The following is a 12,711-nucleotide window of genomic DNA, read 5'->3' on the forward strand; positions in this document are numbered from 1 at the left end:
AAAATTAATTAGTTTATTAGTTCCCAACACTTAATTTTGCAAATTACATTAGTCAATGACCCACTTCGCTTTGTTAACCCCTAACGAAACTATCCTACGTGTTATGTTAAGTTGTCGTATTAGGGTATGAAGAAGACAAATTGATCCTTAGACAAATTACAATCAGTTTAATCCTTTAAAATATTTATTATTGCGTAAATTAATATCTAAAATTATTTATTATAAGACAAATCAGTTCCAAAAATATTTATTATCAAGAAAATTAGGCTACCACAAACATAAAAAAAAATTAAGCTATAATATCTATTTTTTACTTATAGAGATAAAGTTTCACCCTTCGATAGTACAGTTACCTAAATCATCTTGCAATAGCTCCAAAAATCACTTCTAGCTCTCATTGGTCTCACTATCTAGTATCTAGTATCTACTATAGCATAGGCAATCACATAGAAGTGATGAAGACAAAATTCAAGACTAAGGAAAAATGAGAAGGTTGGACAAAATAATGCTAATGGAGTTTCACCAAAAAATAATGAAAGAATATAGGGAGAAGCAAATGAAACTGAAGCACATGAAATGGTAATTGAGACTGGAACACATGAAAGCTGGAAGTGGAGGACCTCAATTTCAAAATCCTGTAGCAATCAATAATGTACAAGATTTAAGGAATGAATGTCCATGACTCATTTATTGTGCTTGGAATAGTATAAGAGACTGCTTTCAAATCAAAACTTATAATCCAAATCACACTTATGCAAGAAAATTTGAATCTAACCTGGCTCATCAAAGTTTGGTGATAATCAAGTTGGAGAAAAGGCTCCGTGTTCAGCCTCATTATTTAACACATGAGAAGCATTTGATTACATAACGATTGAATTTAATGTGATCTGCAGTAATAAAATAATTTACAAGGTGGAAACTCAGGTGTAGTCGACTTCACATAAAGCTGATAACTGAGAGCCGTTAGATGATTTGACTGATTTGACTAAATTTTCATTTAACGGCTCTCAGTTTTCAATTTCGCGTGAAGTTTATTGTACCTGAATTTGCTCTTAAACGAACAAGAGAGAGATATGTTAGCAATGAAACGGCCAGTATAATAATAATAGCCTAATTTCTGTTGATAATAAATATTTTTGGAGACTGTTTCATCCTTTAACGAATAATTTAAAAACTGATTTGTCTGATAATGAATATTTTAGAAATTAAATTAATTATAATTTATTTAAAGATTAATTTATTTTCTTCATATAAAAAACACTTATCGTTAAGGTGATTATGTGGCAACTTAAAGTGATATGTAGAATAATTTTATTAAGGAGTTGATAGAGGAAAGTAGGTCAAAAACTAATTCAACTTATAAAATTAAATGTTAAGGATTAACTCTAAAATTTAATATGTATTTTTAGGCACGTTTTAATTCAACGCTTTATAAAAGCTTTTTTAGTTGATATTCTTAGCATGTATTCAAATGAAAAAAAAAAAAAATAAGAGTAGGGATGGGGGAACAATTCATGAATGTTGGTAGCTAAGAGCATTATAATATTATCAAAAATATTATTTGTACATTAAAATTAATCATTAAAATCAGCCACCAATATATTTATATATAAATATATATATGATTTAATTTATTTTTAATATATATTTATATTTTAACATGTATTTTATATTGACTTTAGTAGCTGATTTTGGTGTACATGTATCATAACTTATTAATGATTGACTACTTGTCTAGATCTGCTAAATTAGTTGTCTCACCGCGTTTGTTCACACTTCAGTTCCAACGCTCCCATCTTGCAAGTAACCATGTTTGTTACTTCTTTCCTTTCCATTTTCATTCTCCACTGCTTCCAATCGTTTCCAAGTAACTTTCAATTACCCAATATAAAATTATATAAAATCCAAAAAGAGATCACGTAATCATTTGGGGTCACACATCCAACTCCACTGTCACCTTTGTCGTATAAACACCGGAACCCTAATTTTTTAGGGGAATCGAGGTTCGAGAAGATGGTAAATCTTGACACCGGAACTGTGTCACAACAACTTTTGGAGCCTCGTCATTCAACCAAAGCTTCAAAGCTTCAAACTTTGGGGAACATCATAGTCTCTGTTGTTGGAACTGGAGTTCTAAGTCTCCCCTTTGCTTTTCGGATCGCTGGATGGGTTGCTGGGTCGCTTGGTGTTGCAATCGTCGGCGTAGCCACCTACTATTGCATGCTCCTTCTTGTCAGTGATCTTTCTTCTCCACTCTTTATGAGAAAAAAAAATGCACAATGAATGCTACCTGTTTGTGTAAATGCTTTGACCTATCTTATGTTTTATTAGATCTTTGTTAAGCTAGATCCAGTGAATCTAAATTACAACTTTAATCTTTAGGAGAGATGGATCTAATTCAGTGATTGGTGATACTTTAAGGAATGTATATAATCATATTTATGTTGAAATTGTTGTTAGCTAAGAAAATTGTGAACTTTTTGTACATCATGATGGTTTGGGCTTTCTTCGATTTGGTTTACTAATGAATGCTTTCTTTGCCTACTTTCATAAATTTTCCTGGTGGGGTCCTATGTCAATAACTTTGTCTAGCTTTGATGATATGATGATATCATTACAAAAAGAAAAAGAGACCACAATGCAAGTGGATGAATCAAAGTTTCATGATACAATGATATGTCGTTTATTTTTGCTGCTGCTTTTGTTGTGCACATGCCTTGTTATCTGATAGTTTTGCTTTATGCTTTGTGGTGCAGGTTACGTGCAGACGGAAGTTGGCTTCAGAAGAACCACTAGTGGAAGCAATAACTTATGGAGACCTGGGTTATAGGAGCTTTGGAACCTCGGGTCGCTATATGACAGAGATTTTGATTTTGCTGGCACAGAGTGGAGGATCGGTTGCGTATTTGGTATTTATTGGACAAAATCTCCATTCTGTATTCCAAAGTTATGGATTTGCGATGAGCAGCTTTATATTTATGTTAGTGCCAGTTGAAATTGGATTGTCGTGGATAGGCAGCTTATCTGCTCTAGCACCCTTTAGCATTTTTGCTGATGTTTGCAATGTCCTAGCCATTGGAATTGTGGTGAAGGAAGATATACAACAGATCCTACAGGGTGAATTTTCGTTTGGACAAAGGACCACAATCACATCCAACATTGGGGGATTGCCATTTGCAGCAGGCATGGCGGTTTTTTGTTTTGAGGGTTTTGGAATGACACTAGCCCTAGAGAATTCTATGCGGGATAAATCCAAATTCCCAAGATTGCTGGCTCAAACTTTTAGTGGGATTTCATTTGTGTACATTCTTTTTGGGTTTTGTGGTTACATGGCTTTTGGCGAAGAAACCAGAGACATTGTGACTCTCAACCTCCCTAGAGATTGGTCATCTCTTGCAGTACAGGTAAACAGCTCTCATACTCATATTTGACATAAAATGCTTATTCTTAAACAGTGCATCTACAGTTATATAAATATATATATATATTTTCAAACACAAAGTTAAAACAAAACACACAATTTTTGTTTTCTTTCCTCCAGTAATTTATATTTGAAGTGGATAATACCTGATCCACTTGTGGATATATCCTTGTACATTTCCTTGGTGTCTAGTAATTATAACTATTGATATCACTTTCATTTCGTATTTGTGCTTGGTGTCATATGACTCATATCAAGGAATCTGTTCTTACCTCATAGCACAATTCCTGAATTGTGTCTGTATTAAGTTTATTATATCTTCTTGTGTACTTTTTACTGGCTGTGTACACATTGAGGATTCATCCCTAATACATGCTTGTCAAGTACTAAGCATTGCAAAGAGTGCATAAAAAGGCCAATTTATATTTCTGTTTTCAGGAAATTCTTATCTTTTTTATTCTGTCTTCAAATTTTGCCTTTGATTGCATTGCTTATAAGGAGAGTCTGACATCTAACCTTTTATCTGATAACAGGTAGGATTATGTATGGGGCTTGTATTCACATTCCCAATCATGTTACATCCAATTAATGAGATTGTTGAAGGTAAATACAAAATCGTCCGGAGGGACAATGATGAATCGGCAAGAGTAGGAAAGATTGTGATATACATCAGCCGTGCAGTGGTGGTGGTTGTGCTTGCAGTCTTGGCTTCTTTCGTGCCAGAATTCGGCGTGTTTGCATCATTTGTGGGGAGTACTATATGTTCAATGATGTCATTTGTATTGCCAGCCACATTTCACCTAAAACTGTTTGGCCCTTCTCTAAGCACTTGGCAGAAAGCCTTAGATTTTATTGTGTTACTCTGTGGATTATTCTTTGCTATTTATGGCACTTACAACACAGTGGTTGGAGTTTGATGCTTCTAGAGGTTGAAGATGTTTTAAAGTTTGTAATTTGCTTGTAGCATAAATGTTATAGGGTGAATTATACGGTAAAGATGTAAGTTTACAGATCTTTCCTTTTATGGGATGAAAGAGAGATTGAAAAAGCTAGGATCCGAACAACAATAAAATAATAAAAAATAATTATAAAAAGAATTTATATTCTCTTTATATAGAGTTTTAATCTGTATAGTAGAGTGTTTCATATACTCCTAACCTAAAGATATCTAAAGAGGATTGTAAATCTAGAAGGAAAAAAGGACATTGTTAGTCTTCCAATTATTTGTTGGGTTTAAATGAGTTTTCACTCTAAATCCTCACATTGGGATGAACTAATGAGGCTATGGATGAGGAAAAAAAAAAAAAAGGAAATTTGTTCTACCATGCATAACTACTAGATTATAAAATTATCAATCCCAAAGAGAAAAGGCTATTATATTTACTTAAATTACATTCAACTCCTTCTCAAGCCACCAATTTGTTTCATTAAAAGCTAAAATAATTAATTTAACTTCAAGAGTTGATATTTCAAAAATAATTTATATTTGTACCATATTTTTCTATTGTAAACATGATCAAAGAATACCCATGGGTACTCAACAAATACAAGTAGCATACATAATTAGATGAATACTTACAATAAACTTTTTTTATTTATTCGATACGATATTTCTCAATTCAATATGTTAAAAACTAATCGGTCGCGAATTTGAGTTTTATTTAAAAGTCTGCCGTTAATTAATAAATTGTTGTATATATAAGATATAATTCAGATTTTCGACACTTGTTTAAACAAACAAGTGAAGTGTGTTAGCCAATGAATTGTTGTACATATAAGATAGAATTCAAATTTCTGACGATTATTTAAACGAACGAGTGAAGTGACCATCTGATCAATCCATGTATGTTAGTAACATGATTTATAGTTCCCATATATTCTGACTAATGGTTATGAGTGTTTTTTTTTTTTTTTTTTGATAAAAAGCTTTAGTGGCTTTTTTATATCTAAATTTGTGAATGAAAATTAAATTAGAAAATTAGTAACCAAGAAAAACTAAAAGCAAATATAGAAATTATTTCGAGGGTTACTTGAAATGGTGATTTGGGCCTGAACATGAGGTTTAGATTCTTTCTAAGGCAGTATCCGACTTGTGCTGGTATGGTATCGAGGTGCTGCTGTCCAAGTTTCTCGTGAGAAGGTGGCGGGTGATACCTACAAGAGACTCCGATACTTAATTTAGTAAAAGTTTTAGGCAGATTTTTAATAGATTAGGTTCTGAATATATCTGAAGGTGTCATTGAATAGTAGAATCGATAACCACTTTTTAGAGTAGTTCTTTTTTTCTAGAAAAGTTATTAAGATCTCTCTCCTACAAAGACAGGTGATATCTTAGGTATTAGTTGCTCATTTAAGTAAGTAAAGTTGAATGAGGCTACTTTTATTTTATTTTATTTTATTTTTTTGGATTTTTTATTTTAATATTGAAGAGTGAATAGTCTTACGTTAATATTATAAAAAATGGAGTTTCACAGTATTCGGAGACGCTGTTCTGTGCAAGCACAATACGCAGAACACGTATTATACTGATGCAGTCTGTGTATCTACAATACGCAATTCGTGTATTATAATTTAATATTAAAATAATACAATACGCAATTTATGTATTGTCTTTATAAATTAAAAAATAAATCTGATCTAACAATCCGCCTTCTATAAATTTTATAGTCTCCAAAATTTTACAAACACCATAGCTTCCAATATTAAAGAATTATAGCAATTCTTATCTAATATCTAAAAAAATGAACTACAAAAAATTACTTTTATTAAGTAGACTTTCATTTCTTTTAGACCTGACTATAATCTCATGGGCAGGGTATGAACAAAAATCAAACATACCATGAGTTACATTGAGGGAAAAAAGGTGTTTAAAAGCACGGGTTAAGTTATTCTTGTTTCTTTATTGGAGCACTATAATTGCAAACTACTATTAAAGAAGCACACCTGTCCTGGGGTGTTTATTTGGGGCATTAATTAGACATTGATGTGAGTTTTTGTTGTTTTGTTTTTGTTTTTTATTTCGTTTTATTGTTCTTTAAAATCAAGCCGTCATGAGTTAATGTTAGCATACGTTACCTTTCTCTTTTGTGACAGTTAAATATGACAGCATGTGAAAATAATCAAAATATGAATGAATGATTCCCTATCAATTAGGATTTGATTTGATTCCCTATCAGTTAAAGATTTGCTTTGTAGAGTTCTCCACTGAATCTATGTGGTCCAATTGCAACAACATATCTGTGAATTCAACTGCAATATCTTTTAACTTTAATTGTGATCATAAATTCATAATATTATTTGATTTATTATTTTTTTTAGCATTTTTGTATGATATAAAAATATATGACATTTTTGTTAATTGTAACTATTGGCTAATTTTTTTTTTATATTGGGTTATTTTAGTGTTTTTCATTAATATTATGATGTTTTGGTGTAATACAGTGATATAGGATAAAAAGAAATCGTGAGTAACAATTTTAAATAAGACAAAAAAAATTAAAAAAAGTTAATAGAAATCGTGAATTACGATTTTAAATAAGACAAAAAAAAAAGAAATTGTGAGTCATGATTTTAATTTTTTAATTTTAAAAAAATGTGATTTATAAAATCGTGAATAACGATTTCTTTTGTTATGCAAATCATAAGTAACGATTTGTATTGTGCATCACACTTGTGAAATACACCCATTTTAATTCATACCAACGTAATACACCCTTTTATCCATCATATAAAAAATAATTAACTCGTAATTATTGCAACTGCTGTAAATGCAATAGTTAGATTTTTTTATTTAATTTCTAAAATCTTTTTTATATTATAATTTTAAATAAACCAATCAATTTTAAATAACTTTTACTAAATCATGTTATGATTTTGTTTTAAGTACTTAATTTACTCTTTCGATTATACATAAAATATCAATTTTTAATAATTTAGTTATAAATATATTACTTTCTAATAATTCTTGTATCAAAAGGCAATTATAATTAAATCTATTTAAATAAATATTAAAAATTTAAATTTTATTTTGTTTATGTAACAATTTATTAATCAATAATAAATTTTTAAATAAAATTTTAATCCGTAATAAATTAATTTTTAGTCTAGCAAATTATAAAGGAAATCACGAATGCAATTTATTAAACCATGGTAGGATCCACTATCCACTTTATGTTCACCTATAGATGAAAGTGAAAGTGACAAAACAATTATTAACCATAAAAACAAAAGCAATAACACTTGACCTGACAAGTGAAACAGTAAACACCAAGAACAAAATTTGGTTGCATTCATCATTACTATTGAAGCCGCAACTTTGTTTTTTGTCTTGACTAAGGTTTATAGCTTTACTCAGCACTTTGCTGGGACACATTGATAGGCATTAGGGTTGTTGTTTTATGTTGTGGTAATCTTATCCACATAATAACTCCATTTCTATGGCATCAAGTCATTTTCCTTTCCATAACTGTGCATGGTCACTTCATCATTCTTCTTTCGTCATCTTATGGACTTTACTCAACAAGGCTTAATAGATCACACACCATTATTATGCAACCCACTACTGTTTCTATTCCAATCCCTTTAGTGGATAAGATATCTCATATCCCCTAACCAAATTTCCCCTAGCAAATCACAATAATTCACTTTAATAGCTCAAAGATCTACAAGAATAATGACACTTGTGATACATTTATTTGGTGAAGATATGTTTATGTAAGAAAATGATAGTTGATAATCATTAAATTGATTGACATAATAGGTGTTTATATTTTAATTAATATTTTTATAAAAAAATATATTTATATGAGTAATTTTTTATTTGCTATTCATCAATGTTACGGATTCGAGTCATGGCCTCAACGGTTTAAAGATGACTAGGCTCTTAAGCTCAAATCGTCCTCTTACGGCCCAAGAATTCGGAACAAATTATTGAATTGATCATCATTCAAAGAAACTTACCCTATTCAATCGATTGAATCGAAAATCATGAAATTTGTCCGATACTTATTTAAACGGACGAATGAGCTGACCACTCGACCAACGCAAATTGATTATTTATAGGGCTTAGTTAATAATGTATTTAAATTTTAAAACGTTCGTTAACACTATTAATACTAGGATCTTGGTGAATAATATATTTGTCAAGTCTCATTTTTATTAATTATTTTTATATAATATAATAAACATAAAATTATTTTTATTACCCTCTAGTTTAAAGAAAATCCTTGGGAATAAAATTGATCAATTAGTAGAATTCACTCATGTTCCAGAAGACTCTCGAACCCCAGCCACTGAATACCCTCTTACAAGTCCTTACTCTTTCTAGCAAACTTCACTGCGAAGACCATCTTTTAGGAGGATTAATATGATTTTTCCTGTTCAGGTGCAAACAACTCACGATCAACATGATCCACCTATGCACTTTTATGAGAACGGAAAACTGTTTATATTTCTCATATAAATGACCACTTCATTTGGGATGTTGATCCTTCTATGTGTGATTCTGACTGTGACTGTGCTGACCAATAGAGAGACACTGATGATGAAGATTATGCTAGAAGACAGAGGAACAAGAAAAAGAAGAAGAAGTTACTACAGGCCCCTTGCTCCTTTAAGCGACCTGAGCTTCCTGATGATACTGAAACCAATGTTCTAAAAACCGGACTGGACCGGTCAGTTGAATCGGTTAAACAGGGAACCGGTTAAATCGGGAACCGATGAGAAAAACGGTCCGGTTCTCCTCCTAAAAACGCCAATTTCAAAACCGTTGAAAAACCGGCAAACTGACAAAAAATCGGCCGGTTGGGCCAGACCGAAAAACGGCCGGTTCTTAAAAAAACAAACCCACACCGCGTCACTCACCCCCCTCCCCCAAACACCTTCGCGAATCAAATGCCCTCATTCCCTCACCACTCACCAACCCTAGCTTCTTCAAGAATTCAGAACCCAAACCAAAAACCTAGCCTCTTCAACGGATTCGACGCCGCTGTTCATCATTGTAGGCGCCTCCGCGGCCTCCTCCTCCCCCTGTTCCAAACCAAATCCCTAGCTCAGCACGTCGTCGTCGCGTCGTCTTCTAGCTTCGCTGTTCGAGGCTTCGAGTTCGAGATGCTTGCCGTGGTGTCGTCGTCGTCGTCTTGCTCTCAGTTGAAGGTTAGTGGCACTGTTTAGTGATTCCCTTTTATGCTCTGTTGAGTCTGTGTTGAAACTTGAATGTATGATAATTAGTGATTTCTGAATCTGAAATGACGTAAATCATTGGTTTTGTGTTGTTGAAATTATGTTGTTGAAATGGATTTGTTATGTTGCTAGCATGCTGCTGCCATTTTTTAATTTTTGAGTATGATGTTTCTGAATTTTTGTTAAAATAGTTATTGATTTGAAGGTTAGGGTGATTATTTGTTCTGGAACTGAGTCTGCTATTTCACTGCCTGATGGGAAAGTAAGTTCTCCCCATCCTCCATTGGATTCGTCCTGCTTGTCGCCCTCTTGATGGTCAGTGACTTTGGTGTGCACTTGTTCTTCGTTTTTCATTTTATTCTCTGACTCTTTGTTCTGAAATCAACAAATCATTGAATGATTATATTGATTATATGGTTTTGTGTCTTTGTTCAAATTTGCAGAATGTCCCCGGAATTCTTTGCTGAGAACAAGAACATTGCAGGATTTGATAATGTAGGAGTGGCGTGTCTGATTTTTATGTTTCTATTGATTTTGTGATTTGTTTGTATTTATATTATGTGGATTTCATATCAGCCAGGAAAATCTCTTTATACTACTGTTAGAAAGCTCGTGGAGAATTCGCTTGACTCAGCGGAATCGATATCGGAGCTTCCGGTAGTTGAGATAACCATGTGAGTTTGCATTTGAAAGTACAATGAACTAGTAAATGATTGATTGTTCCACGCTAACATGGTTGTTGCAGTGAGGAGATAAAGAAAAGCAAATTTAATTCTATGATCGGTCTCATTGACTGCGGGCGAGTTGTTGTGCAGTTGTACGATGATTATGAGACTGAGAAGGTCCATGAGGTGTGTTTGATTACATTATTGTTGAGTTAGTTATGCCATAATGTGAAATACTAGACTATGTCGAACTGTAATGTTGTGTGGTATCAATTTTTAATTATAGCAATACACTTGAAGCAAGTGGAACGAACTACTAATTTTTTGTGGCTTTGCTGCGCTGCTGCTGTTTTGTATTTTTGTTTAAATCATTGAATGGTTATTTGATTTCTAGGTTCTGGTTCGACTGTGCTGCTGCTGCTTTGTGTTTTTGTTAAATTTGTAGATGATTATTTGATTATTTAGCTCAGGGTTGTGTGTTTTGTCAATTTGCCTGACTTTAATATTAATTAAGTGCTTTGTAGCTGTATTTTCTCTTTAAAATTTCTTTTCCAATCTTGTATTATAGTGGAAATTGAGATGGATTCTACATTTTAGTACTCCACAATTTTGTATTAAGTGCTGGGAGAGTAATACTTTTATGCTGCTGTTGTGTTATGCAATTTTGTGACTTAATTATGCTCATATAGTTATAATTTATTTATTATTTTATTATAAAATGGTTTTTCTGGTTGAACCACAGTTAGACCGGTTGGACCAGTAAACCAATGAACCAGTGACTAAAACGGTTTGATGATCGGTCCGATTTTCAGAACCTTGACTGAAACAGCTTCAATGCTCAGAAAGAAACCAATGATCAGGAAGACGAGACTATCTCGAAAAGACTCCATGGATTATCTTTATCAGCCAGTTAGTACAATCCCATGCATTGCCACTCTCAGATCTTATGAGGAAGAATTCCCACCTTTAGTGACCCAAACTGATGAAAAGAAAATCACTAGGAGACCTTATGTGATACCTCAAGGAATCACTCCACATGGACATCAAGCAACAACTCCTCAAGAAGAAGTGCTTAATTGGCATACAGATAATGCAGTCAGCCAAAATAAAGTACTACTCTGGATAGATCACACTCTTGATGCTCTTGTAGAAAAAACTGAAGGTCTCTCAGCACAATTAGGTTCTGTGGTAGAACAAGTGGCTGAACTCAGAGATCGGCTCTCTGCACAAGCTTTTCAACTTGATCAAGAACTCAAGGCCTATATAGATAATCGATACTTTGGCCCATAATTCCACAAGAAGAATAGAGAACTGGATCAAGTCAAGGCCCAACTTCGACAAATTGAGATGGACAAAAGCAAAACAGCTGTACCTTAAGCACTGGCTATAGACCCATTATCCATGTATCCCAAACCATATCCCTCATATTCACCTGTTTTGTTTCCTTCGACATATTCACCACCAGAGATCCCAAATTATGACTCCATCTTCAAATTCACATATCATTTAGCCAGACAAGTAAACACCAAAAAATCCATCTCTCCCCAAGGATGGCGTTATTCGTCTCAATCTCAGCCACAACCACCACAGTCTCAGCCTTCTTTCCAACCCAGGCCTCATCCTCCTTGAAAACCAGAAAATTTTTTCAGAGAAGAAACACCTTTTAATGTCCCTACAAAAGATAAGCGTATCAAGGAAGGGTCACCTGCTCCAGGACGGTCAATTAATACCCTTACTCTGAATAAATCACGCAGTGAGAAAATCACTGACGAATCTGATCTTGATGAGGAAACTACTGAATCCAGTGAAGAAACTGCTGAATGGTCTGAAGAAGACTATGAGGCAAACCTATCAGCAATAGCCATGGTTAACCCTGTAGAAGAAGAAGAAGAGGAAGTAATCTTTGAAAGAGATGAACCAGCAACTTCAGCTAATCCTGCACCTGCAGGATCCTTTAAAGTAAAAACACCCAACAAATGGTTCACCTTTGATGATATTCCACTGGCAAGATACAGGGAAAGGTTAAATGAATTCAGTGCTTGGATTGAAACTACCATGGCCAATCCAAATCTTTCAAGCACACAAGTCCTTGCAGATTTCATAAATCGGATGACTGGCAATCTCTGAGAATGGGCTAGCAACCTTTCTGAGTATGAAAGACTCCAGCTCATTAATGGTACCCCTACTCAGTTTTTGGGAATAATACATCAAAAATTCTTGGGAGACATTACAATTATCCAGAAAAAAATTTTTGAAGAATATTTTAAAATGAAGTGCTGTTCACTTAACAGAAAGGTCTTGGAAAGGCATTACAAGAAGATGGTTGCTAAATATTATTCTCTAGGAGGAAATAATAACCCGCCACTCAAACAAGTCATCATGGCATTCTTGTCAGATGAACTCCAGCCAGAATTACAGCGGATGATGATGGCTCTTCGCAAAGAA

General features: G+C 33.4%; 1 protein-coding gene across 1 annotated transcript; it reads left to right on the top strand.

The window, feature by feature from the left end:
- Window positions 1-1,702: 1,702 nt before the first annotated feature.
- Window positions 1,703-4,533, top strand: LOC112755954 (amino acid transporter ANT1). The gene is made up of 3 exons (XM_025804308.3): window positions 1,703-2,232; window positions 2,757-3,404; window positions 3,955-4,533. Exons 1-3 carry the CDS (start codon window positions 2,014-2,016, stop codon window positions 4,336-4,338), a joined length of 1,251 nt encoding a protein of 416 aa, XP_025660093.1. The 5' UTR covers window positions 1,703-2,013; the 3' UTR covers window positions 4,339-4,533.
- The last annotated feature ends 8,178 nt before the right edge of the window (window positions 4,534-12,711 follow it).

The sequence above is a fragment of the Arachis hypogaea genome, chromosome 6, assembly GCF_003086295.3.
Source record: "Arachis hypogaea cultivar Tifrunner chromosome 6, arahy.Tifrunner.gnm2.J5K5, whole genome shotgun sequence".
Lineage (NCBI taxonomy): Eukaryota > Viridiplantae > Streptophyta > Magnoliopsida > Fabales > Fabaceae > Arachis > Arachis hypogaea.